General features: G+C 36.9%; 3 protein-coding genes across 6 annotated transcripts; 2 read left to right on the top strand and 1 right to left on the bottom strand.

Moving 5' to 3' along the window:
* Window positions 1–3,252: 3,252 nt before the first annotated feature.
* On the top strand, window positions 3,253–6,036 carry LOC136208202 (putative receptor-like protein kinase At5g39000). The gene has a single exon (XM_065999004.1). The coding sequence runs from the start codon at window positions 3,280–3,282 to the stop codon at window positions 5,872–5,874; it is 2,595 nt and encodes an 864-aa protein (XP_065855076.1). The 5' UTR covers window positions 3,253–3,279; the 3' UTR covers window positions 5,875–6,036.
* A 3,073-nt stretch (window positions 6,037–9,109) lies between these two features.
* LOC136211922 (uncharacterized) lies at window positions 9,110–11,512 on the top strand. Its single transcript, XM_066002743.1, has 7 exons — window positions 9,110–9,265; window positions 9,360–9,481; window positions 9,584–9,636; window positions 9,732–9,795; window positions 9,875–9,917; window positions 10,068–10,115; window positions 11,083–11,512. Exons 1-7 carry the CDS (start codon window positions 9,185–9,187, stop codon window positions 11,311–11,313), a joined length of 642 nt encoding a protein of 213 aa, XP_065858815.1. The 5' UTR covers window positions 9,110–9,184; the 3' UTR covers window positions 11,314–11,512.
* Window positions 11,513–13,420: 1,908 nt separating this feature from the next.
* LOC136208175 (uncharacterized) lies at window positions 13,421–24,279 on the bottom strand. 4 transcript variants are annotated; one of them, XM_065998995.1, is made up of 8 exons: window positions 23,966–24,279; window positions 23,463–23,662; window positions 23,237–23,361; window positions 22,226–22,607; window positions 21,823–22,019; window positions 15,169–15,313; window positions 14,368–14,521; window positions 13,421–13,919 (listed from the first exon to the last, which is right to left on the bottom strand). In XM_065998995.1, the coding sequence occupies exons 3-8, from the start codon at window positions 23,239–23,241 to the stop codon at window positions 13,894–13,896; spliced, it is 909 nt and encodes a 302-aa protein (XP_065855067.1). In that variant the 5' UTR covers window positions 23,242–23,361; window positions 23,463–23,662; window positions 23,966–24,279; the 3' UTR covers window positions 13,421–13,893. The 4 variants fall into 4 exon arrangements, with proteins under 4 accessions (XP_065855067.1, XP_065855063.1, XP_065855069.1 ...); XM_065998991.1 differs by having other exon boundaries at window positions 23,463–23,639; XM_065998997.1 differs by having other exon boundaries at window positions 23,240–23,361; window positions 23,463–23,639.
* Window positions 24,280–26,122: the final 1,843 nt, after the last annotated feature.

Here is a 26,122-nt window from a genome sequence, read left to right as displayed (position 1 = left end):
TATACTAAGCAAGAACACAACTTATAACTTTGATTTGTTTAGAAAGATGTAACAAATTATCAATTAATTCAATTTAAATAGGCATTGAACTGTAATCAATTTTTCCTATTCGGCCTAAGATTGAAAAACTTAATCAAATTCGAAATCTAAACCCGATTATTCGGTCTTACCGCAATGACCAAATATAAATCTGAATTTGCTTAAGTGTTCAACAAAGTTTGCATGGAAAATACTAGATTTGTAAATAAATGTTTTTGCACGAAAACAACAATTAAATTACTTAAGAATATCACTTAGATCAAACTTAAAATAAACAGCAGTAAAGATGGAATTGCATTGAAAAGATATTTTATTAGTTTGAATTGAAAGAACACAGGTTAACAGAGACGAAGAAGCTTGGATAGCATTTTAACTAATTGAGTTCCGAGTTGTCAATCCATTACTCAACTTCGTAGGTTCGTCAGATCTTGGGGCGCCTCCTACACTGGTTCCTCTTGCTGAATCTCGAAATAGCACCTATTCGGCCACTACAGAGTATAAACTCGACTTGAGTAAATTCTAATGTAAACAATAAAATCTACGTATTGTATCTATAACTATTTGTGTTTTACTCACAATTGTTTAATTTATGTAACTAAAAACAACAACCTGAATTCTGAATTTCTTCCTCTATTTATAATATTCAAGAGGTGTGTTGAAGAGACGTATCCGTTGGTGAAGAGTCGCCTCTATCCGGATGAAAGGATGCATCACTTGGAAATTGAAACATGTAAAATATGCTGAATGCAGTGGCTGTTCATGTACCTGAAATCTCTGTTAGGGGTGGCAATGGGGAGGGGATTATCCGAAAACCGTGGGTATTCGAACCGACGGGGATGGGGAAAAACCGTAAAAATTGGGGATGGGGACGGGGATGGGGAAATTTTTTTCCCCGAAATCTAAATGGGGATGGGGATGGGGATTGCTATATCCTCCCCGTGGGGATTACCGCCCCGTTACCGTGTAAATTCCCGTAAGGATCCCCGAATAAAATTATTAATTTTAATTTCTAACTATTATTTTTATACCAATGTATCATATAAATTAGTAACAGGATGACAGAATATATACACGGACTTTTATAATATATATATATATATATATATATATATATATATATATATATATATATATATTAAACTTTACTTGATCATACATTGGATTCTTCTAACTCATATCAAATTTTATGTTTATGATTTGTGATTGTTTAGATTCTTCTAACTCAGATTTGTGATTTAAATTCTTCTAACTCATATTAGACTTTACACAGAGTATTATTAGGTTTACCATTTTATATTTTAAATTCTTCAAGTTCAGATAGATTTGTGATTTAAATTCTGCTAGAAGTATTATTAATTTTAATTGAGTTTATTTTGTTTTGAGAACTAGCTAATTTCAACGGAATATAATTAGTTTATTTAAATTAGGTTTATTTTAATTGTCGATTACAAATAGTACTATTAATTTATTGGGCATGGGGATTCCCCGAAACCGTACCGAAACCGTATGGGGAGGGGATGGGGATGAAAAAAATCCCCGAATCACTTAATGGGGATTCCCCGAAACCGTTCCGTAAACATTTGGGGACGGAGTGGTAATTGCATAACCGTCCCCGCCCCGCACCGTTGCCACCCCTAATCTCTGTCGCGGCTCTAAGGAGTAAGGAGGAGAGGGTGATTCACGTGTTTCTGGTGTTACCAGACGAGTGTCACGATCGAGATTTACAGAATCTCGGTTGCGACAGAGAGTTGTCCTTCCTTCCTTATTTTGTTTACTGAATCTCTGACGCGGCTTCTGAATTTCGTACGCCTCTTTCACTGAAAACTTGATTTTTAACTCGTTTTTGCTCCATTTTAGCTCCTATTTGGATTTTTCCAAATAATTTAATACCTTGCACAATAGTAACAAATACCAACATAAAATCCTTCCAAAAGAATATAATTAACATATTTTCCACACGAGATTGACATAATTATGCATGTTATTTTAGGTATTTTGGGCTTATCACATAGCAAGAAGACAAAAAAAAAAATCAAATGAACTTTTGATTTTAACAGGTTAAGAGTGGACATTATGAAATGATGGGTGAATTTCTAACATTTTTTATAAAGTAAGAACTTTGAGTTCATGGCCACCTTTGATGGTAGGATTATTGAATTTCAAAATATAATATAAAAACTACTAAACTTTATAAGTTTTTGTTATATATGTGGCCATTTAACATGGTAAAATGACTGTTGATAGTTTCAAAATCAAAAATTTCAAAAATTAATGATATTTTAAATAATTTTAATTCTTGAATTTTTTTTTTTTATATTATTAAAGTGTTGTTTGGTTAGAATTGAAAAAAATTGATTTTTAGAGAAAGAATACTCAAAAATGGTAATTTTGGAAAATAAAAAATATAATTTCATAGTAAATACCGTTCTAAACCACTTTAACTATTAAATATTTTTATTTTAATATCTTAAAAAGTTAATTAAAGTTTAATAGTAACGTATAATAATGATTTTTTTTTTATGTTAAATGGCCGTACACCGAAAATTAGTAAACTTGAGTTGGCATGAGTGTAATTTACCCGTAGAACTTTTCCAACCAAAGAGAGATCCCACTAATATTGAATATTGACTTTGTCACTCCAGTCTTCAACCTGCATTTGCCAATGTTGTGTTATGGGATATGGACAGATTGAACACTTTTCCACGGCCATAACGCTTCTGTTACCATCATTTCCTCGAACTTACCTTACCTGTATCATGTTTCCTTCCGCTATCATCCTTTCTCTCCTCAATATCCTCTTTCGCACCTCGGGGTCTTAATGAAATAATTATTATCAACTGTGATCATGTCTAATCTGCATACTGTTTTATAGGCTCGTATCAACATCACAATTTGAATACCTTACCAAGATAGGTAACAAGTTATCAGAGTCAATCTAACTTTGTAGGTAAGTTATTGAGCCCCTAAATTTGGATACATATAACAGTGGCCATTGATGATGATATAATTAGTGGACATGGTGGAGGAGAAAGCTTTCAAAAAGATAAGAATGTTAAGCTTGTGGTTTGTGTTTACAATCAAAACAGATACGTTACAATGTTTGACCAAGTCAGCTAGTTGAAAAGTAGGGAGAGGTCCCAGTCATATTGACTTGCTGACTCCATGGAAGACTTGAACCCTTTACAGAACCAAAAAGCTTCATAATTGAATTATTAATTTATTATTATCATTTACTGCAACATGCTCGCCTCTGCTGTCTTCCTTTACTCTCTCCTCAATCTCCTCCTTGGCACCTCCGCAGTCAACTGCCCGTCTCCGCCTCCTAATGAAATAATTCTTCTCAATTGCGGCACTAGTTCATCTTCAGCCGCCAAATCAGCGGATGACCGTACTTGGTATGGCGATTCCAACTCCAAATTCTCTTCTTCCAACTTGGAAGCATCATCTGAATCTAAAGCCACCACACAAGACTCAACTCTTAATTCCTTGGTACCTTACATGACAGCTAGAATTTCACCCTCCAATTTCACTTATTCTTTCCCTATCTCCCCAGGTCCTAAGTTCATCCGCCTCTATTTCTATCCTGCTCTGTATACATACACATCCACAGATTTCAACACATCCAATTCCTTCTTCACTGTCACTGCCAACAATTACACTCTTCTTAAAAACTTTAGTGCCTCTCTCAATCTACAAGAAAGAGTTGCTTATGTAATCAAGGAATTCATTGTTACTCTGCAGGAAAACCAAACTCTCAACGTAACCTTTAGCCCATCTCCGAGCTCTCTTGCTTTCATTAACGGTATAGAAATAGTTCCTATACCAGAGAATCTGTATATAAAAGACAAGGATTACCCTAACTATAAGTACATAAATTCCCAAACTCCTTTCTATTTTGATAGCTTCATTGCCCTTGAAACTATTTCCAGGCTGAATGTTGGTGGCGGTAGTGAAACTGATCCACAGATGTTTCGGAGTTGGGCTGATGATACGCCTTATATCTATGGTGGACTTGGTGTTTTGCCTCACATCCCATTGGAAACCGTAATTAAATACACACAGGCGACGCCTTGTTACACGGCGCCACCAGTTGTATATAAAACGGCGCGTTCAATGGGTCCGAATCCGAATGTTAACCTGATGTACAACCTCACTTGGCAATTCTCAGTTGATTCAGGGTTTAATTATCTTGTGAGGCTACATTTTTGTGAGACTACTGGAAACTCTGTTAATGCTACGGTTCAACGAGTATTTCTTATTTTCATCAATAATATGACAGCTTCAGAAGGATTCGATGTCTTTTTTGAAGCCGGAGGTAGTGATATTCCGGTGTACCAAGATTACATTGTCAAAGTGCCGGAAGAAAACCAAAGAAAGAAGGAATTGTTGATAGCGCTCCACCCCAAGTCCGATGTCAGTTATGCTGATGCAATCTTGAACGGCCTTGAGATATTCAAGTTGAACAAATCGGACGGTGATCTCTCCGGACTCAACCCTGTACTACCTTCAACACCAGAACAACGGTTAGCCCCAAAGAAGAGAACCGAGAGCAAAACCATACCAATAATTGGTTCTGTGTTAGGGGTTGTATTCGCTTTATGTCTTCTTATATTCTTCTTTGTCTATCTGGCCAAGGCCAAGGCAAAAGAGAAGGATCATAATAAGTCTAATCGCCTCCCATTCTCCTACACATCAAGCTCAGCAGCTACACCGGCTGTGTTACTACCAACTGATCTTTGTCGTCAATTTACCCTGCCCGAAATCAGAACAGCTACAAGAAATTTCCATGATGAAAATGTAATCGGTTCTGGAGGTTTTGGTACAGTGTACAAAGGCTTCGTCGAAAACGGTTCTGTCCCGGTAGCTATTAAACGACTAGATTCATCGTCGAAACAAGGTATCAAGGAGTTCCACACCGAGATTGAGATGTTGTCAAGGCTTCGCCATGCTAATCTTGTGTGCTTGATTGGATACTGTGCCGAAGAAGATGAGATGATCCTCGTATATGAGTTCATGGACCAAGGCAACCTTCAAGATCACATCTACAAAGCAAACAAAGTAGCTTTCTCATGGAAACAAAGGCTGCAAATATGTATAGGAGCTGCAAGAGGCTTGCATTACCTACATACCGGAGCCAAGCACGCCATCATCCACCGTGATGTGAAGTCATCTAACATACTCTTGGATAGCAATTGGATGGCTAAGGTTTCAGATTTCGGGTTGTCCAAAATTGGTCCAACTACTGAATCCCAAACCCATGTTACTACTGTTGTTAGAGGTAGTTTTGGGTATCTTGATCCTGAATACTACCGCAGGCAACACCTCACTGAGAAATCAGATGTGTACTCATTCGGAGTGGTACTACTAGAAGTCATATATAGTCGGCCACCTATAGTTTCAACAGAGCCTAAAGAGCAAGTGAACTTAGTCGAATGGGCGAGAAAATGCTCTAAAAAAGGAACCATTGCTCAAAATATTGACCCCAAGTTGAAAGGGGACATAGCGACAGTTTCTTTAAACAAGTTCATGGAGATTGCGGAGAGTTGTGTTCGTGAAAAAGCTACGGAAAGGCCAACAATAAGTGATGTGGTATGGGGTCTTGAATTTGCTTTGGAGCTTCAGGAAACAGCGGAGAAAAATGTGGATGCTTGTGATGATAATATTGGTGGTGAGAGACAGAAAAACTACGGAGATGATCATCATGATCCATTGACATCTTCAAGTGCTGCAACGTTACTAGGTTCTAGTGAGGCTAATTTTAGCAACAGTGATTCGGATCCGGCGAGGCCAGAGAATGTGTTCTCTGAGATAATGAATCAACAAGATGGACGTTGAACGTTAGAAAGCATTCTTAGAGGATATATTATGTTATTTAATAGCAAGTTCATATATACTATATCAATGAATCAATGTCTTCTACATGTTTCATATTTATGTAAATGAAATATCTAAGTACAATCTTATCAGAAATTGAAAATTGCAGAGATACCGATTGCATTACAATCTTCAATCCAAAAGAAACTCAAATGATGCTTTTCTCCTAGAAGTCATTTTGAAAATGTTTGTAATTTTCTTCCATCCTTGTATAAAAATGTGACATGGTTTGGTGGAAGATGATATTGTTATGAGATGGGTTAAGCTATTGATTATCCTTATTCAAGATGTTGCCAACCTTAGTTCATGTTTGAGACACTAAATGAGCTAAAATTACTGAAAGCTTCTTTTAATTCCATTTTTAGTTATTGAATCTGTTTGAGTTTTATTTCCTTGACTTGTTTGGCTCTACTAGATATTAGTCACATCGATTATTTATATTGTGTGATATAAGCCATTTGTTATTCTACACTCCTGCGACCGCAACCATCTATGACTCTAAACAAGGATTGTAGGTCCAAAGGTATGGCTCCGGCTTCACTATGAAAATCCCGGAAAGACATAAAAGAGGCTAAGGTCCCTCTTTTGAAACCTAGAGTTCGACGTGATTTACGTGTTACGGGACAAGTTACTATTGGACATTTATGTAGCAAATATTAAAAAATATATATATTTTTTAGCATGAATATATATGTTTTTTTAGCTTAAATATTTTATATTATTATTATTTTTACATAGTACAATTAAATTTTAATTATATTTATTAAAAATAAAACAAAAATACAAATCTGATTAATTCCCAGTTAATTCTTGAATACCCTATCTGCTGGATTAGCACCTAGTGTTTTTTTTTTGTCAGTAAGCTAAACATCGTGACAACAAAGAGATCCTATTATAATACATCAATTCGAGATCAATGAAGCCATAGTATGATTTGAAGTGATTAGAGTAAATTCGTGTATTAATTGATGGACAAACCACAAGGTTGTATTGCCAGGGTTTCAATCTCAAACTCGCTTCATGGAAGAATATTTAAGCGATCTAATGCAGTGAGATGAGGCGGAAGCATATGATTATAAAAAATTGTTGTAACCATTTATAGCCACCAAACCAATAGGTGGTATCCGCGTAGACCAAAGTTCTTTGTTGTTTTGAAGCACCAAGGTATGTAAATTGATACACTTATGGCCTTTGTGGGCATTATGAGCGAACAGAGACATGAGCAAGTTATCATATGGGAAGAAACCGTTTGTTAAGTGGCAAGACGGAGCCAGAGTTCTTCTTTGACGACTCAAACCTTTTAACCCCAATCGTCAGGAACAATAGCTATCCTAGTAGGGGAGGAGAATGGACCCGTATAAACCCCTCTATGGTATAATATGCTAGATATATTAAAGTGCAGGCTAGATTATGATATATAAGAATAATAAGAACAAATAAGAGACCGTCGATAGATGAAAAATACTCGTATGGCGATCCTTCGTAATAAAAAAGAATTTTTCGTGAGTACAAAATTTTCAACCTTAGAAATTTTCTTTTGCTATATAAGAAAGCGGGTGTGTGACATTAAGTTGGATGGAAATCTTGAATATTGACGAGGCAGCTTAGAAATGTTCCAAGTGGATGACATCTGAATCAAATCATGGATGGTTGAAGTTGCAGCCATTTTTTAGATGAGTAACAGCCGGAGTTTTATATATAAGGGAAGATTTTGGAACGCTATATTTAAATATGTATTGACGGGATGCATATATAAGAAGTAAATCCCTTAGGATAGATTAATCGGTCGAATGTTGGGAAACTTTCGACGCCACACGAGACTTTGGTTTAGTCCAAAACTATTCTCTTCACCCAATGAAAGAAAATTGAAGGGAGAGGAATGTAGCATTGGCACCACACTACTGTGTTATTTAGAGTTTCTATTTTTCTTTTTTTATAATGTAGAAAGTTAGCTAAAAGATGGAACTAAACATCCCAATTAAATAGACACGTGGTAGCATATCTCAAAACTAGTTGTAAATAGAGATACATTTGACCGGTTAACCAGTCCATTAAGGTTAATTCGGTCAGTTAACCATTTAATTGGTTTTTTAAAATACTAATCATACATTAGTCCACTAAATTCGGTTAACCATTAATCGCTTAATCAAATATTTCGATCGGTTAACCTTTTATTTCGGTTTCTAACCACTAGTAAATAAAAATAATTAGAGAATTCTAATTTTTATTATGAGTGGAATGGTGGGACAATGACGAGTCGAAAATATTAACAGTAGAGAGGGAGATGTGCATCCATTGTGTCCGCGTGGACTATAGACTATGGATTGGACACGGTGGGGTTCTTTTGTTTACTCTATTTTCACCTCATGTTTGCCTTATCATATTAAAAATGATAGTTTTAGGCGTTTGGTCAGAGAACTACTATTTGTCGTTTACAGTCACTTGCTCATTAAGGTGCATGTGCAAATTCCTAATTTACAATTTTGATCACATGCACCTTAATGAGCATGTAGAATTTCCCCATTCACCGTTAGATCTAGACTTATTAGAATCCTAAGGTGGAGATTCAAAGCATCCTGAAGCTTAGATTTAATAAACCTATATTTATACTCGAAAAGTAGCTTTTTCTAAAAGCAGAACCAAATAGACCTTGAATTTTCCTTTACAGCATCAAATTACTATGTTCACTTTTTGGACTAGAATTATTATTCACACCAACTAGCTATTGAGATATATTATTTTCACTAATCATCTAATTTGTGATAAATTGATAATATGAGTTGAGTCTTATTAGTGTTTTTTATTAAAAAAAATTTTGTTATTGATCCTGTATTTATTATAAGTGGGATAATATACAACTATATATATATATATATATATATAAATGTATTTTTTATATGTTTTAATATTTACTTGATATTTTAGTTTCAAAAAAAAAATATTTACTTGATATTTAGTCGGTTTTGGTTAACCGCGGGTTTTAAAATATAAAAACCATAATCGTAACCATTAACCACTATTTTAAAATTAAAAACCATATATTAGTCCATTAATTTTAATTAACCTTATTTTCGGTTCAATTTCGATTTAGTTTTTTAGTATTTTTTCTGGTGTTACGGTTTTTTTTTTTTTTTTTCCTGCACCCTAAATTTGTAGTAGTGCCCATCAGTCCCGAGCATGCGAGTCATAAACCCCTAAACCTATAAATAATAAAATTAATGTATTGGCTGTCAAATTACCAATTTATGCCCTATTTGCCAACCTCTGGAAGATGAGCAAGAAGCAAGGTCCGCCGAAGCATCAAAACCATTTCGCATGGAAGCCCCACGCAGGCTGCAAAATCAATGAAACGGTAACATTCAATACTCTTCATTTCCTTATTTTCCTGAATCGAAATAAAATTGAATTAAAAAACACCTACTCTAACTGTGTCCATCCATAAGTAGGAAGTTGGAGGAAAGTGGAGACCTTTGTCCGAGATTACTGGAGTTTGCCATCGCTGTAAAGAGCAGATCGATTGGAAACGACGATATGGCAAATACAAAGCTCTCTCCGAGCCAGCCAAGTGGTAATAATCAGAAAGAGATGCATTATTTCTTTCTTTCTGCTAGAAATTGGGTATGTAAATTTTGAAATTGAAAATTTGATTTTGGGTGTTCTATAATTTCAGTCAAGGATGCTCCAAACGTGCAGTTCGTCAGGCATACCATAATTTATGTACAGGTTAGTTCCCTTGGTTAAATAGGTTATAGTGACTTTTAACTTTTTCAGGTGCTTATGTTTTGCAATTAATGTTGGCTACTGGGTTTTATATTTAGCTTGTGCAAAGGAGCAAAATGTGTGTGCAAAGTGTCGTTGCTGCGTCCGCAGTATAGTTGGAAGGTTTATTATTAATACTTGTTGTGAATTTCTCTGCTGATTTAAAGCTGTGAGTTTAAATTATTGTGCTTTTCCTTTGCAGAGACTCTGCTGAAGTAGAGGCTGAACAAAAGATGCTTGAGGAGGTATAGTGTTGGCATTGTGAATAATGACTTCATAGAGCAGTTATTCATAAATATAGTGTCACAATTTTTTGATTGCAGTTATGGATCAATTTGTATGTGCAGTTGTTTTTTGGATTTTGGTTTGAATAGTTTATAGTGGATTTATTACAGGCCATAAAGAATGCCAGAGAGCGGGATCGGAGATCTCTTATACGCACAGTAAGCTCTTTTGATTAATGCTCAAATGCAATTGAATATATATGGTTTACTTTCTGCTTTTAAAGTTCAAAATAATTTCTGGTTCTTCTGTATTTCATGAAGTCAGTTTTTGGGTAGTGTAAAACAATCCATACCTCTAGGTTGTTAGCATCTTAGTGTAATTTTTCCTACCTAGGTTGAATTTATGTTTAGCATTAGTTCACTGTCAAATTTTCTATCAGTTTATACCTTCCTGAAGCCATGTTGAAGTGAATTTCGTTATCTTCTAGAGCTCTTTGTAACTGCAGCCACTTTCCTAGGTTTCACCTTGGCCTATGGAGAATTCAGATAATTCTGTGGACAATAGTACTGTTAATGTATCACAAGTCAATAGATTTTTATGATTCAAAATGTATATGATGTGCACATATCATTCGTAAACTTAGTGGTTGATTTCAGAAGTCACACAACTACAATTTGTATCATAAAAATTCCAAAAGTTTTATTAAGCGTAAAGTAAAATCCTTATGTTCATTTTTCCGGCAATTGATTTTCCAAACATATGATGTGGTGTCCATATTGAATGCTTATGTTCACTACAGGTTTTGAGACTGTTAGGTCACAAATTGAAATTCTGTGACCTTTTTTGTAAACCAACTCCCTAAGTTTAGGCACGGTCTGTGCATCATCCTTGAATTTTTTTTTTCTTATTTGTCCTTAGTCATTTCTTTTGTTCTATCATGGTTAAGGTTCCTTCTTTTGTAATATTTTCGGTTCTTGGGATCAATTTATCTCAATGTCTGAATGGGTTTTATCATATAAAATATTGAATGTAGGAAGAAGAGTAATGACCAGGATATTTCAGGTCCCCTATATGTTTTGTGCTCTCTTTAACTAAAAGAAAATACTTCTGGCAGCAATTGTCAATCTTTCTACTTCACTATTCTTTGCAATGTGTAACATTTTGCAATCCTGTTTATTGCATCAGATGAACAAAAATACCGCAAAGAGTTCAGCAAAAATTGCTAGCACCGAAGGAAATAAAGTTGGAGATCTTTTTCCCTCTGCATCACTAGAAGATTATGCTTCAAAAAGCAGATCAGGCAATCATGGTCGCAATGATCATGACCACGATGACGGCGATGTTGTTGAAGATGATGATGATGATGAGAATAATGAAGCTAAAAATGAGCAGAACCCTGATCACGAAGATGAGTAGATAGTTTTGTGATTCAGATAAAATTACAGTTTTCCATCTGCTCTTAATTTTTGGGATGACCTGCCAATGAGCACAGAGAACTAGAGATGAATTATGTGCTTATGATTTTGTTCTATAATGTGTAATGTCGTTGAGTTTTAGAGTGTTTCTTTTGTAGACGTTTTCTTTATAATCTTAACATATTGGATTATTTATTTCAGCGACAGTTATCAGGAAAGGATGCAACCATTAAAAAAGTAAACACCAAAGCTTAGAAAATTAATTTAAATTTATAAAGATTACTAGATAAGGTAACTTGCTCCCTAAAAAACTGTTTGCATCTCCTAGGCAAAATAATTAAAAAAATATTAAATTAGAGCCTAGAGATATGGATGAAACATGATTCATGAATAAAAGAATGCAAGCAAGATCTGATCCATCAGTTATCAAAGTCAAACTGGGTAAAAAGTGTTTCAGAAAGGAAAAATGTCACAGAATATGCAGAGGCACAACACTTCAAGATCTTCAAAATTCCTTTGCAAGAGTCTTTTTGCAATACTATGTGCTTTCTTACTCATTAGCCTCCTCACAGTTAACCTTTTGAGTTCCAACATCTCTTATTATCACTTCATCTTCAACACTAAGACTGTTGATTTCCCATATTCAATTCAGAGCCAAGTCTCTGACTTGCAGAGCCAAGTTGGAGTTTTGCTAGAGCAGCTACATAGCAACAGTTCAGATTCACAAGAAGTAGCACAATTCTCGGATCAAGTCCTTCGCATAGCTCTACGTTTGGATAAACTTGCTCATAGTCTGTCGAGCATATCCGCCAATGCGCCAGCAAACGACAGCGAAATGAGCAAAGTCGACGAAGATTTCACTGAACCAGAACAAGATGAAGATCAAGACAACACACTGGGAAGGAATGTCTTCAATTCAGGTGAGCTTCAAAACTATACCTCACCAAAAACAAATAGGCAAAATGGAAAGAGAATGTTTTTTGGAGTCAATGCAATTAGTCCTTCGATAGGATCAGCTTGTGCTCACATGTCGACTAATATAGACCGTTTCATGGGTTACAAAATGTATGGAATGTGCCCAGATGACTGGGATTTAGCTCAAAAGCTTATATCTAATGGGTGTGATCCATTGCCAAGAAGGAGATGCCTATCAAGAACACCTCCAAAATACAGCAAACCACTTCCTATAAACAGCTCACTTTGGACCAAACCTAGTGATGAAAACATCTTGTGGAGCCATTATAAATGTAAAGGGTACTCTTGCCTTGCTTCTATTGAAACAGGAAACAATAGAGGGTTCTTTAAGTGTGCAGATTGTTTCAATCTTTCAAAGAAAGGATGGCAAGTTCCGACGAATGAGTCTGTTTCAGCTGAGTTCACCATTGATGAAGTTATAGGACTGAAACCTGGTGAGATTCGTATGGGACTTGATTTCAGTCCCACAACAGGCACATTTGCTGCACTTATGAGGGAAAGAAATGTTACCATTGCTTCTGCAACTTTGAACTTGGGTGCCCCTTTTAATGAGGTTATTGCTCTTAGAGGCCTCTTGCCTCTGTACTTATCAATTGGGACAAGATTGCCTTTCTTTGATAACACACTTGATATTGTTCATTCTACTCTCTTCTTAGATGGGTGGATTAGCATAGAATTTCTTCAGTTTGTTTTGTTTGATTGGGATCGAGTTCTTCGACCTAAGGGCATCCTTTGGGTGGATAGATTCTTCTGTAAGACAGAAGATATGAAAGTGTATTTAGATGAGTTTGCAAGGCTAGGCTACAAGAAGCTACTATGGAGATTGGTCCCAAAGACGGATAAACTTGAAGATGAGCTCTTCTTCTCTGCTGTGCTTGAAAAGCCAATCAGGAGATGAAATTAATTATAGGTATGGTGTCATTTTATGTAAAGAAATGTGTTAATTTATCTACTTGACTAAAATATATGCAATTCTCCATGCAAAAGCGTTAGCAATGACGCAAGTTAACATTGTATTGAAGGCATCAATTATTAAACAATATTTGCTGCACTTCAGAATGAGTATTTTGATGCAGAAACATATCTAATATTTATAACCCACGATTGAACATAATTTTATCTGCAACTTTCACTAACCAAACAAAGTTGAACTGATACGTATATGAACACCTTTTATTCAGGCATGTTATCAGTAATAGTAACATTTAGAAAGATACAAGTAGAATTCCAAGGATGGGAAATAGTCAACAAGCTAATATTTTTTTTTTATGAGGTATACAACTGCTACGCCAATGGAAAATGTCTACATCAAATAACAGGATCTAATTCATTCAAATTTACTCCTAGAGAGTGCCATTTAACAGAACCGGGAAAAAATATCTGTACTTGAGAATGTTGACCACGTCCAAAAGGCCACCAAAAAATATTGACCTGTCCGGATTTATAATCACTAATGTTGGATCCTCAGTTGATATAATGTCGAACTTTGAGTTTCTATTTAAGAAAATGCTTGTGTGTGAGACTATTTTAATACAGCCATCTTTAGACTTGAGAATTTAATGAGTAATGGTTTTGGGACTGGAGCAAGAACCCGTTGTTATCATGTCTAGACATCTTTTGCACACGTTCGCTCTGCATCCAGGCAAAAAAGAATAGAAAAAGGTTCAGTCTGAGAATGTATACATATATATATGTACATATACACAGAAAAACAATCATATGAAAAACATATAACAAAATTCAAGAAGGTTAAATTTTAATGGATCCCATCTGCAGACAGACATTGAATCCCATATCCATTAAAATGTATTTACTCTACCCTAAAAAGGGCGGCCCGGTGCACTACGTGTCCCCGCTAAGCGTGGGTCCGGGGAGGGGTCCTACCACAAGGGTGTATTGGGGGCAAGCCTTCCCCCATTATGATAAATTGATAGTTTAGGAATTTAAGCCTTCCAACACTTCAGTTTCATAACCAGCAGATACGGGTGTGAGACTTGTGCACCTAAGTGCACATGCAGAACTTACCCAAGTAAAAAGTCTGTACATCAGACTAACTTTAAAAGAGAGAAAATATCCTTACTCAAATACTCGTAGGCTAATATCATTGAGGTTCCCCATGCAGACATACTGAAAAATCTTGGACCGATCCCCTTGTAGAAACCTGTCCAACCATCATCCTTAATCAAGTTTTTAACAACTTGTCTTGCAGTGCTTTTCTTTCCTTGTCCCATCACCTATATAGTTCAAAAAACTAATTAGTAGATACAGAAATATAATAACAGCACCAGGTAGTCCATGCATAAGCCAAGAGAATTTGAAAGCTCTAAAGTGGACAGAACAGAATAGAAGAGCGCAACCTTCCATTTGAATTTTAAAGGAGATGGTTTTAGCAGTTCATAGCTATCCTTTCCGGCTTGAATGAAGTAATCCTACTACTGTTGGTTATTTATTAATCCATCCAGCCAATATCACCAGTAAAGAGCATTCCTTGCATCTCTTTTTCTCTTTTCTTTTTTTGGTGTGTGAACATAACAGAATTGAAACACACAGAACCATAATGTGCACATTCAAGTGTTCATACTGGTCATGTTCACTTACAATTTGATTAAAGACAACCACAGTTCCTCAGGTAAGGAAAAAGTGAAACAGAAGTACTATTTCATTGGTCAATATGTAGTCAGAAAATAGTTATATGTGAACACTAGTTTACTAGTGTGCTTACACAAGACTTGCAAATATCGGGGCTCATTTTCATCCAAATGGATATCTTGACTGACTTCAAATAAAGAGGAAAAGACATCTAAAAGATAACAGAAACATTACAGATATAATAGATAATCGGATGAACAAAAGAGCTGAATGTCAAATATTCTAACAGTACCTGTAAGCGTGTTTTGATTGTATCCAATGGAGTCGTAATGCAAGAAGCTGATGCTCCGGCAATAATTCCTCCAATCGCCTGAACTAAAACTATCTTCGATGAGCTAGGAGGAGCGCCCTCAATGTCACTACCATTGCCTAAGAATCTACCCATTATTTGGATCACACAATCAGAAACAAAACGAAAATCGGAAAATGTACATGGTTTGTAAGAAGGTGATAGAAAATACAGATACACAACCTCACAACAAGTAAGTATTTCTCAATGACAGTTCACACAAACACTTATAGAGCAACTGATGCTGATATTCTTTGATATAAAAAGGTAGGAAACAAATAGAAGAAGAAAAGCAGGAAAGATAAATGAATTGAGAACTCTCAATTCCCCTCTCTACCCAAAAGTAGAGCCTCTGCACTAAGCAGCCATTACCGATAACTATATTCTCAATACCCTAAAGGATCCCTGACACATGCTCTTATACTCCCTATTCCCTTTACAGCTCATCAATTCCAAAATAACTAACTCCTACTGTTAATTACCAATATGCCCTGTATTACCCTTGCTCCTCCTTGTGTATACTCTCCACACTTTGGGCTTCCCTTGATTAAGGTCCAGCACATTAGCCCTGTTAGCCCGATCTCTATCAATACCGCCTTCCTCAAAAGCAGTCTTCTCCTCAAGACTAATGGTTGGAAATTCAGCCTGAATTGTAAACTCATCTTCCCATGTAGCACTGTCAATTGGTTTATTCTTCCACTGAATCAGCCATTGGGAAATGGTATCCCCATGTTTTTGGACAATCCGTTTGGCCAGGATCGCTGCAGGGAGGGACATCTCAGAATCGTCCAACTCCAATTCCGAGGGAAGAGAAGGGACCACAGTCTGTTGATTGCCCAAAGCTCGCTTGAGCAGTGAGACATGGAACACCGGATGGATTTTGCTAGAAGGCGGTAGTTGTAACTTGTAAGCCACTGCTCCCACGCGTTCCAGAATGGGATAGGGACCATAAAATCGAGGAGCGAGCTTAGGACAGATACGACGGGCCACAGATTGCTGTCGATGGGGGCGGAGTTTAAGAAAGACCCAATCGCCTACCGCAAACTCGACGGAACGTCTTTTTTTATCAGCACTGAGCTTCATTTGTTGTTGAGAGTGCCACAAGTGACGCTTTAATTGACGAAGTGCTTCATCTCGATCATGTAATTCACGTGCCACTGCTTCTACTTTAATCTCCCCGGGAATAAACTGCGTGATAGTGGGAGGTTTACGGCCATACACAACCTCAAAAGGGGTCATACCCGTAGAACAGTGGTGAGTGGTGTTATACCAATATTCAGCCCATGCTAACCAATGACTCCAAGATTTAGGTTGTTCAGCAGCAAAGCAACGAAAGTAAGATTCAAGGCAACGATTAATTACCTCAGTCTGGCCATCCGTCTCTGGGTGGTAAGCTGAACTGAAACGTAGACTGGTGCCTTGAAACTTGAAGATTTCTTGCCAAAATTTGCTAAGAAACAGCGGGTCACGGTCACTAATAATTGAACTTGGGATACCATGTAAACGAACCACTTCCTTCATAAACGTCTCGGCAATTGAACGAGCTGTATACGGGTGGCGGAGGGCCACAAAATGGCTATATTTTGATAGGCGGTCGACCACAACCATAACAGCCTCAAAACCTCGAGATTTAGGCAGCCCTGTCACAAAATCCATTGAAATCTCATCCCAAACGACGTCCGGGATAGGGAGTGGTTGTAAAAGGCCCCCAGGTGCTAAAGTAGAAGTCGGTATCACAAGTTTGGACAAATTCCTTTATAGTCTTTACCATCCCCACCCAATACATGTTGGCTGCCATTCTCCTATAAGTTCGGTAGTAGCCGGAGTGTCCCCCTATTGGTGTACTGTGAAATTCGGTGAGGGTTGGAATCCACTTGGAAGTAGCGGGTATCACTAACCTGCCCTTGTGGTATAATATACCATTTTTGAGATGGTAGCCTGGCTTGCTTTGAGGATCACTGGTAAGAGCAGAAACAATTGATTGTAGATGAGCATCATTTTGACTTTCAGCCAATAATTTCTTCCCATCAGGCCACATTGGAGTAGACACTAAAGTCATACATTCTCCTCCTTCCTGTTGTCGAGATAACGCATCAGCAGCCCCATTATGTGATCCTGGTTTGTAAAAAATGTCGAATTGATACCCCATCAGTTTGGCCAGCCAGTTCTGTTGATCAGCTGCAGTAATGCGTTGGGTAAGCAAGTGACGAAAGCGTTGCCCGAGTAATTCTTTTTCATATGTGGATTTAGCCAGGGTTCTCTCTGATAAGGCTTTACTGAAATAGGCTACTGGTTGTTTCTGTTGTCGCAGAACAGCTCCGATACCAGTACCCGAGGCATCACATTCGATAGAAAAAGGTTGAGAAAAATTGGGTAGAGCCAAAACCGGGGCAGTACTCAACTTCTCCTTGAGAATGGTAAAAGCAAGCTGAGTGTGAGAATTCCACTGAAAATTGTTCTTCTTTGTCAATTCTGCAAGTGGTCGTGCCAACTTCCCATAATCACGGATAAACTTTCTATAATAGCCCGTTAATCCCAGAAAACCACGAACACCCTTCACGTTATGAGAGAAAGGCCACTGTTGAACAGCACTAATTTTCTGAGGATCCATAGCAACACCCTGTGCAGACACTACATGCCCCAAATACTCAACCTCTGACTGTCCAAATGAACACTTCTTCTTATTAGCTTTAAACCCATGTGAGTCCAAAACCTGTAGCACTCGCGAAACATGAGTGATATGGGGCTCCCAAGACGAGCTGAAAACCAAGATATCATCAAAAAACACCAATACAAACTTCCGTAACCATGGCCGAAACAGTTCATTCATCACACTTTGAAAAGTAGAGGGAGCGTTGGTGAGCCCGAAAGGCATGACCAAAAACTCATAATGGCCGTCATGAGTCCTGAATGTTGTTTTCTCTTCGTCTCCAAGCCGTATACGGATCTGGTGGTATTCGGATTTTAAGTCGATTTTAGTAAAATATTGAGAACCACTCAACTCATCCAACAATTCCTCTACCACTGGAATGGGGTATTTATCTGGGATGGCGACCTTATTCAATTCCCGATAATCAATGCACAACCGCCATGACTGATCTTTCTTTTTAACTAATAACACCGGGCTAGAATAGGCACTGGAGCTAGAGCGAATTACCCCCTGTTGCAGCATCTCGGCCACTTGTCGTTCAATCTCTTCTTTCTGTGTGTGGGGGTACCGATAAGGCCGTAAGCTAATCGGTCCTGCTCCTGGTTTGAGGTTAATGGCATGATCATGTTGTCGCTGTGGGGGAAGGCCTTGAGGGTCTTGAAAAACCGATTGCCATTGCGTCAGAACGGATGTCAATGCATGTTCCTGTTGTGTAGTCAATTCCCCCGGAGTCACGACTTCTGCTTTGAACAGGCCCCCTTGTGTGCCCTGCAACCAGGTATGTAAAGAAGCAGAAGATTGCTCATGATCCTTTTGGCCCTGCAAAACCACAGATTTTCCCTCATGTGTGAATTTCATCAATTGTAAATCCCAATCATGAACTACAACCCCCAAAGTACGTAGCCAAGCCATTCCCAATATCATGTCCAGACTTCCCAACTCTAACACCAGAGCTTCCACAGTACAACTCATCATATTGAGAGTTAAAGAGAGTGATTGACATTGTCGAGTGATAACGAGGCGATGCCCATCTCCTAACTGTATTCCAATTGGTGCCACAGTAACACATGGCAGCCCTAAGGCTTGCACCAATCGAGAGGAAATAAAATTATGTGAGGCCCCAGAATCTACCATAACGACAACTGGAATCCCCTGTAATTCTCCCTGGAACTTCATTGTTGACCCTGACAATACGAACTGGCCGGTGAGGGCGTTCAATTCTAGACGGCAGCACTCGCCTTCTTCCACCCCTGGTTCCGGCGCATCTACAAACTGCTCGTGACCTTCCTCATCTGACTCCGTTTCATCAATGACAATGAGACGCAGACTACCTTCTGTACAGCGGTGTTGGGGACTATATTTTAAACCACACTTGAAACATAGCCCGCGTCGCCGGCGCTCTTCCATCTCGCGCATTCCTATTTGACGGTCATGGGTTGGCCGATCGTTAGATTTAGATGAAATAGGAAGAATTTTGTGTTCTGGGTATTCGAGATTAGTGGAGGCTCCATGGGTTTTTGGGTCATACCCAAATTTTTTATCCACACCATATTTGTCACGGGTCCCATATGTTTGTGGGTTATGATGCCACGTGCTGGTGGTTACATGCCCAGAAGCAACACGTCGAACGTCACCCCCTTGATAATGAATCATCGTTCCCTTCTGCGCACTTGTCATCGGCGGCACTAAATTGGAGGATTCTACATCTCTCGCCATCCGCATAGCATCAACCCTAGTGGCCGGCCGCATGATCCTGACCCAACCCTTGATTTCTTTTCGTAATCCATTGATGAATAAACCGAGATAATCCTCATGGGGCTGGGTGTTCAACTGAGATGCAATTAATTCAAAGGCATCGATGTATTCCGATATCGTTCCCGTCTGTTGCAGTGCCGCGAGTTCTTCCTGTGCGTTGTACATGGTGACACAACTGAATCTACTCATGAGTTCAACCTTGAACTGCTCCCATTGAATTGCCGGAAAAGAACTCTGCAAAATAGAAAACCAATGAATGGCTGGACCATCCATACACATCTGCGCATTTGGTAGACGACGATGTGGTGGAATCTCATTGACGCTGAAATATAATTCGGCCTTGGTAATCCAACCTCGGGGATCGTGGCCAGAGAACGCTGGCAACTTAACCTTCTGAAGAGAGAAATTAGAATCGGGAAAGTGATTAGGTCTCATGACAAACCTCATTTCTGGTGCTGTTTGAGGGTAAGATTGTCCCTGAGGAGAGCCCTGATGAGAGAAGCGTCCATGAGAACCACTAGTTTGCACCTGAGTTACAGTCGGTTCCCTGTGCTCTGAAATTTTTGGGTCCTCTTCTTTTTCTCCCATGGGTCGTTTTCCCAACTGCTTCACAACACTTGTTAATAGAATCCTCAATTCTCGCATATCCTGTTGGAGTAAGTCGAACTTCTCATCCCGACCTAAATTACGCTGGTGTTCAGCCTCCATGTTTTGTTGAATGGAGGAAACAGAGCGTTTCACATCATCCAGCTGTGTTTCCATGGTGTCTAACATCTCATCGTGATTTTCTATCCTTGCCTGAAGTGCACCATCGACAATCTTCCCCATCTCTCCGGATCCGGCAGGTCGGACCAATTTGATAGAAAATACAGATACACAACCTCACAACAAGTAAGTATTTCTCAATGACAGTTCACACAAACACTTATAGAGCAACTGATGCTGATATTCTTTGATATAAAAAGGTAGGAAACAAATAGAAGAAGAAAAGCTGGAAAGATAAATGAATTGAGAACTCTCAATTCCCCTCTCTACCCAAAAGTAGAGCCTCTGCACTAAGCAGCCATTACCGATAACAATATTCTCAATACCCTAAAGGATCCCTGACACATGCTCTTATACTCCCTATTCCCTTTACAGCTCATCAATTCCAAAATAACTAACTCCTACTGTTAATTACCAATATGCCCTGTATTACCCTTGCTCCTCCTTGTGTATACTCTCCACACTTTGGGCTTCCCTTGATTAAGGTCCAGCACATTAGCCCTGTTAGCCCGATCTCTATCAGAAGGTCAATAGCTTGGTAATCATTCTAACGGTATCTTTGTTTGGAGGGACTGGAGGGAGGATGAATGAAAAGGTTGATACATTTCACTGGTGTAGATACATCAAACTTTTTCGTCCATCCTCCTTCCTATCCCTCCAAACAAACACACTCTTGAAACATGCATGCAGCTTAGACTGTTGGTCAGTATGTATATAACCCAACAACAAATATTTGTCAAGTAAATATCACGTCTCTCAACTTATCACTTAACAAAATAAATCATCAAAAGCTCATTTTAATAACAGTCGGCCCTCTTACATGTTTTTACATTATGACCAACACAAGTTGCTCAGGTACAATCCCCCAACAGATTAGTTTACGTTCTTACTACACTCCTCCGCACTTTGATCTTTTTGTGAGATATAACACCACTATCTCACTGTTTACTCTGATATAAAAATCAGAGCTGATATGATGCATGACAGCCTGAGTACATCAACAATAATTATCATGCAGAGAGATTCTTCACCGGTCTGCTTAGTACTATATTGAGGTTACAGAAGGGATAAAGAGGATTATACTAATACCAAAGTGGAAGTTTAATGATTTTAAGTACACTTGAAATTGGAGGACAACTAAATGGTTGTGATAAGTTGAAGGACAGTAGATTTAGGTAACATGAATCACAACCACAATCACACCCTTCCACTATAATTGGAATCCTTAATTTAAGTATCATGCCGTTGTTTGAGGTCAAACTACCCATGATTTAGGCAACATTACACCAACTTTTATACTATCCAGGCACACAGGCAGTAATTATGGGCATGAAATATCAAGAGCAATAAAACGTTCCTACTAAGGGTATGTTGCTAAAATATTTGAGTTATTTAATATGTTTAACGATAAACAAGCAAGGATCTACCTCCAAATGACACGTTGGCTTGACCCATAACTCGCCCACCATACGGCACTAGATGGGGAATATGTTAGTACAGATAGGCCAAAGCCCCTGTAAAATCCTCGAATACCATCAGACTTTAGGATTGTACGAGCAACATCCAGACCACCATTATACTTTGCATGACCAGAATATCCTTGCACCATCAACTTTTGGCTCACCTGAAGAAACCCAATACAAAGGAACTCAACAAAATTGCTCAAAGAAACTCAGCAATTTCTGCACATTTCTTTTCTTATGGAAAGTAAAGAAAGGAAACTAAAGGATAGTAAGCTAGGAAAGCAAGCATAATCAATAAGACAAACATGAATTTATTTCTTTTATTTACTCGAGGATGAATGTCTGAATGTGCACAAGAAACACTTACCACATCAATTGGAACAAAGACACCCTGAGAACAAAGTGATGCTGTCATGCCAGCAAAACCATTTGCTATAGCTGCTTGTGAAGGTTCAGATAGCTTAAATGGTTCAACTATCTTGAAAGCTGCTATTTTTGTTGTCTCCAAAGCAGTAAGAAAGATAATCCTGGCAGGAATTGCACCAGTGATAACTGTACCAAATCCTCTGTAGAGACCAGGTACACCATCAGTTTTTAGTATTCCTCTAGCAACAGAAAATGCACTTCTCTCAGCAGTATCTTTTGTGGCAACCTGAAGCCTGGTTTTTACAACAGATACTGGATACAATGCCACTGTAATCCCTGTAAAGAGGCCAGCTCCTACAACATAAAACTTAGTCTTATCAAGCCTGCAAGAAAAAGATGGAACTAATAAGTAGATGAGCGATGCAGGTTTATGAAATCCAGTAAAACAATCAATGGCCAGAAGGATAAATATCAAGCATCCAGCATAACGACAAGCAGGGACCTCAAAAGTAAGGAAAACTGGGTCGATATTCCTAGAAGGAACAATTTAAGAATGTTCATCCATACATATTACATTGTTATCTGTATTCATCTGCTAGAAAGCAAAGACCAACTGAGTTGTATATCATTCTACTCATAAGTAAATGTTATATGCAATTAACCATATGCAGCGGACATGACAAAAACATCTTCTCTACAATCTGAAGTTAAAATTAGATGATACAAATAATCAATTCATGTTTGATTTCGCAATATTACATACAAAACCTGCATGTATATGAGGATTACATACCAATTCAGATGACAATGACATTGACAATAAATTACAGAACATGTTGACAGGTTAATTAACCAAATTAGCTTTAGTACAATAAACTACTGTGCAGTTTGAATAGTATAACATAAAAGGGGAGCCATAAAGGACAGAATCACGAATGTAGTGCTTTTCTATTTAAGCTCTCAAAAAAACAAAAAAACAAATTGGTAAGTAGATTAAGGTATCAAGAACAACCACATATAACATTGCTGACGATAAATTGTTTTCCCTCCCAAATTTCAATCTGCTCCATCATATTTTACATGATATGGTCACAAGTGCTAATAGCTCTTTGCTGAAGTTGTCAACTCAATTACTTGCTGTTGAAATTATGAGTATATTATATTTCTAACAAGAATGAATAAATAAATAAGTGCAGTTTCAACAAGAGTTGAACTACATTTTACCAGCATTTTCATACCAAGATAGCAGAGGAAGAGTAGTGGCCTTTCAGTTGGAGAAACCCAACTAGAAATATCACACTGCCCTCAAATTCAGAACTCTAAATTCTATTCAATGTTATACACATGACAACTTCAAATGTGCGTCAATTAGCATCCTCCTTCACATCCATCGGCAAATTCAGTTCGCTTAAAACCTTGACATTTTACCAATTGAAAACTGATTATTTTATAGGGGGAAAATAGAAAAAGAAACGATCAGAAACAACGGTTACAAAGTCGCCACAAACTCTTGAAAAGCTGAAGAAACAAGTAAATAATTAATCTCATATATGATTTTGGCCCATTTCTCCCTAACAAACAAGAAAGAATCGTAATTAACGGAAAATACCCCCCTAACTTGAGAAAAATTGATACTTATCAAAAGACAGTAGAATCATACAGGAAAGAAAAAGGAATTTGACAAAATACAAGAAAATATTTAAAAAAAAAAAGAAAACAGAATAGGATACTAAATACATACTTGTCCCAATTAATCTCAGTCTGACCAAACGAATGAACTCGGGCATTAGATGCGTCCATTGCCCCGGCGAATCAGATTTAGTCAGGAAACTAAATCTGAAAAAATAGGAAATAGAAATGAAAACCTAAGAATGCATTTTCCAGGAAAATTATAGAATCGGAAAGAGAAAGAGATGTTGAAATCGTCTTCTTAGGCACGATTTCGTTGAAGGGATTAAAATTCTAAAGAGAGTTTTCGATTTCTGATTCTTTTGTGTAATTTTGAAATCCAGAAATAAGAATTTCTAGTTTTTGCTTCTTTTCTTTATTATTTGAAGCCGAGTCGGCTTAAAGAAGGTCCTGTTTGAAAGGAATTATCCTCTAGTTGACTTCACATTTTACATGCGTGTGGAGAGTCGACCAAGCTCTTTCCTTGCGCCCAAAGCATAATTTTTAAATAATTTCAATTACTAGTAATATTTATTTTTATTGAAAATATATATATATATATATATATTTTTTTTTTTTTAGTTTTTTTATTGCTCTTTCTATTTTATTTTTTTTCTTTATAAATCTTATACTGATTATAGTCTATATACGGTGCCTTCTATGATTACTTTGTTTTTGACAAAGTATTATTACTTGATGTGTTTTCACCATTAGATGATGGAGTATAAAATTAATCCAATGGTGAAAACACACAAAGTAAGACTTACTTTGTTAAAAACAAAGTAAGCATAGCCTTTACCGTCTATACACGGTACTTTTATTAAAAAATATGTATATAAAGTTTTTTTTTTTTTTTTTGAAAATATGAAAATTTAGTCACTCATTTTTCAAAAATATTTCATCTCTCAAATTCACATTCAATTTGAAAATTTATATTAACTAGTGTTAAATATAAGATAAGTTATCAAAAATTTAATTTAAAATTTTATTACAAGTATATATAATTATTTATTTGTATTGAATTATTAAATTAATAAGGGTAAATAATTTATTAGTCCCCATTTTTTACCTAACACTGTTTAGTCTCTATTTTGGAAAACACATTATAAGATTTCTATATTTTGTTAATATTAACTCTTTGGTCCTTTTGTCTATTTTTTTAGATTTTTAACCATTATATTTGGTATAAACAGATAGATAGAAAATAAAAAAATATCATGATCATTCTGTATTTTACTATGGATGTCCTGAAAGCTAAGATATGTTTGGTTAAAAATCTAAAAAAAAAAGATAAATGATCAAAGGGTGTTAATATTGAAAAAACGTAGGGATCTCATAATGTGTTTTTTAAGAGGGTGTTTGTTTCAGCTTTTCGGATGAGCGTTTAGCGTTTCACTCCAAACCGTAGGAAATATAGCGTTTGATTAGGTTTATATAACCGCAGCGTTTAGCATTTTCTCTGGAAACTGCAGTTTGGAGCGTTTCACGAGAAGCTTCTATTCGGAGCTTTTCATAAACAGTTATTTGTAGTTAGTTGTTATTGACAAAATTATTCTTCTTATTTCCAAATAATATGTTTATTGTATAACATTATTTATATTTCTACAACATAATTACCGGAAGAATAAGGTTTTGTTACGTTCAATAATTTTTTTATTTTTTATATAGAGTATTTTTATTAATTTGTATAACACACTTTTTATTTTATAATAGGATAAGGTGTAAAAATACTCTTAACATTTATAGCTAGGAGCAATTTTACCATTAACGTCTAAAATGGTGTAATTATATCCCTAATTTTGGCAGCCAAAGGCAATTTTACCCGTAACATTGACAAGTTGAGTCAACTTGAGAAATAATTTATCAAACTGTCTTCTTAGTCATGAATATTGTCATCTATACTTCACATGTGCACCATTTTATCATCGTTAGTAACAGATCACAAACATATGATTAGACGTGAACTTTTTTTAAAAAAATATATTGTCTTTTGTTCCAGTTGGACAAAAAAAATTCCAATATTCCATCGAATTTATAAATATTAATTTTCAATTTTATTATTAAATCACAAAAAAAATGAAATCTCTTTTTTAGAACTACTGGTATGTGCAATTGGTGTATAATAAGAAATAAAATATCTATGTTTTCTAATAATATCTAAAATCGACCCAACTTGTCAATGTTATGGGTAAAATTGCTCTTAGCTGCCAGCGTTATGGGTAAAATCGCA

Source organism: Euphorbia lathyris, chromosome 1 (assembly GCF_963576675.1).
Source record: "Euphorbia lathyris chromosome 1, ddEupLath1.1, whole genome shotgun sequence".
In the NCBI taxonomy this organism is placed as follows: domain Eukaryota; kingdom Viridiplantae; phylum Streptophyta; class Magnoliopsida; order Malpighiales; family Euphorbiaceae; genus Euphorbia; species Euphorbia lathyris.
The sequence above is the reverse complement of the archived record's forward strand: the minus strand, read 5'-3'. Positions and strand labels throughout refer to the sequence as shown.

What these genes read in the sequence shown, in the direction of transcription:
- LOC136208202 (XM_065999004.1), top strand. Translation starts at nt 3,280, where the DNA reads ATGCTCGCCTCTGCTGTCTTCCTTTACTCTCTCCTCAATCTCCTCCTT.
- LOC136211922 (XM_066002743.1), top strand. Translation starts at nt 9,185, where the DNA reads ATGAGCAAGAAGCAAGGTCCGCCGAAGCATCAAAACCATTTCGCATGG. An exon ending in GCTGCAAAATCAATGAAACG is followed by an intron (nt 9,266 to 9,359) that starts GTAACATTCAAT and finishes ATCCATAAGTAG; the next exon opens with GAAGTTGGAGGAAAGTGGAG. An exon ending in CTCTCCGAGCCAGCCAAGTG is followed by an intron (nt 9,482 to 9,583) that starts GTAATAATCAGA and finishes CTATAATTTCAG; the next exon opens with TCAAGGATGCTCCAAACGTG.
- LOC136208175 (XM_065998988.1), bottom strand. Translation starts at nt 24,024, where the DNA reads ATGGACGCATCTAATGCCCGAGTTCATTCGTTTGGTCAGACTGAGATT. An exon ending in AGCCAACGTGTCATTTGGAG is followed by an intron (nt 15,314 to 21,822) that starts GTAGATCCTTGC and finishes AATAATGGGTAG; the next exon opens with ATTCTTAGGCAATGGTAGTG. An exon ending in CAATCAAAACACGCTTACAG is followed by an intron (nt 14,522 to 15,168) that starts GTACTGTTAGAA and finishes TGAACTATATAG; the next exon opens with GTGATGGGACAAGGAAAGAA.